This window comes from Trachymyrmex septentrionalis, unplaced genomic scaffold (assembly GCF_001594115.1).
Source record: "Trachymyrmex septentrionalis isolate Tsep2-gDNA-1 unplaced genomic scaffold, Tsep1.0 scaffold37, whole genome shotgun sequence".
NCBI classification, from domain to species: Eukaryota; Metazoa; Arthropoda; class Insecta; order Hymenoptera; family Formicidae; genus Trachymyrmex; species Trachymyrmex septentrionalis.
In genome coordinates this window covers 1,181,324-1,182,960 of record NW_017305536.1, presented here as the reverse complement: position 1 = coordinate 1,182,960, position 1,637 = coordinate 1,181,324, and the positions used below count along the sequence as shown (strand labels likewise).

General features: G+C 33.8%; 1 protein-coding gene across 1 annotated transcript in view; it reads left to right on the top strand.

Moving 5' to 3' along the window:
• Positions 1–1,352, top strand: part of LOC108750780 (growth arrest-specific protein 2-like) — a 39,680-nt gene extending 38,328 nt beyond the window's left edge. The window contains exon 9 of the mRNA XM_018490512.1: positions 1,125–1,352. Coding sequence (XP_018346014.1) covers positions 1,125–1,196 — 72 coding nt within the window. The 3' untranslated portion in view covers positions 1,197–1,352. The remainder of the gene's footprint in view (positions 1–1,124) is intronic.
• The last annotated feature ends 285 nt before the right edge of the window (positions 1,353–1,637 follow it).

Here is a 1,637-nt window from a genome sequence, read left to right as displayed (position 1 = left end):
AAAATCGGCGTCTGCGATGCAGAAGACTTTGACTATTTGAATTTTTATACATTATCGCTTCAGGAATCAGTCAATTATGTGCTTTCATCTCGAATCTTCAAGGCGCTAACTTTTGTAGCGTCTACCTGGAAGTTCTTCGACCAGCAAATGCGCTGCACTCGGTAATGGTAGCATTAAGACCGCAATGACCAAATTTTATTTTCGAAATCGTATAATCACGATAATCATTATACTAATAATGCAAATAATAAGAACTTTTGAATAAATATCCACTTAAGCTCGAGCGTATTGCGCTTCCTGAGCTACGTGCAATAAAAAGAATAAAAGTGCAATTAAAATCTCAGGTAGAGAATCATCCGTGTCATGCCTTAGAAAAGATCAATTAATCTTTTTTTTCTTTTAAGGAAGTTTCTTTTGCAGTGCTAACATACACCATTTTTCTTTAACGTAACAATCATAGCGGCTTTAACAAAAATATTTCATAGTCGAACTAGATGATACCATCACATTTTATTATTGATGTTGTAACGTAGTTTTTAATATTCAACTCTCAACTGCGTTTTGGTCATTGCTATATATCCTATAAACCAATATATTCTTACAGTGCACTGCCATTTTACGGCGAGCACGCGATCAGGCACTTATATATTATAATAATCAACAGGGTCGGCTTAATTTTCTCATACATCCGAATTGCAGAAATCGCTTATAACGTATAATTTGCCGAGCAGGCTCGATAATTGAATTTTTCTTTGCATGTAAGTTCTATTACCAATATTTACGTAATCGTATATTATTGAAGAATGATATATTTATATCTAACAAGAGAGCTTCTTAAAATATACGTTAGCAATGTTTTATAATTTTATTTCAGTTGTGATGTCTTGTGATTTTTTCATTTCAGCCGACCCTTAAATTCATAGATATACACATTAGCATTCAATTAATATCTAATACAATTTGTATCGCCTAATATGTAAAATGCTTCATAATAATTGCCACGATGTACACATCTACACACATATGTTTTGTACTTTTATATAAATATCTACGGTAAGTTAAGGGAGATAATATGGTCGGCATATTGCCGAGATAATTAAACTATACAATTATTCCGCTTACAGAAGTGCAAGAGCACAGTGTGCAAAGGAATACCAAAGCAAAGAAACACGCGACGAGTAATGTCAGCTCGTTGAAGCTAATTAAACCGTCATCCGTGATCCGTTTATCGTGCATGTCAGTTGCGTCCGAAGACTGTGGTTGTGTGTCTTCACGAAAATTGATGTCTTTTACGAAAATAATCCGTTCACGGCGTACCATCATCCTTTGCAAAATAGAATCAGTGTTAAATTGCGATTTGCACTGTAATGCAATAAAGCTTAAGTTTAGCGAGCTATTACTGGATACAGGGCTTTACGTTACTGCAGATACGATTACTTTGCGAAGAGAGAGTTATTTTTTAATTTAAAACCGCCCTGCCTAATTAAAATAATTTTCGCCATATTATGTAATTGTATTGTAAATAATACGTCGCTCTGACATATCAACAGATAAGTGATTTAAGTTAATCGTACCTGCTTTATACCACGGATTTTGCGTATAAACTGTATGATCCATATATCTATCTAATAAGTTAT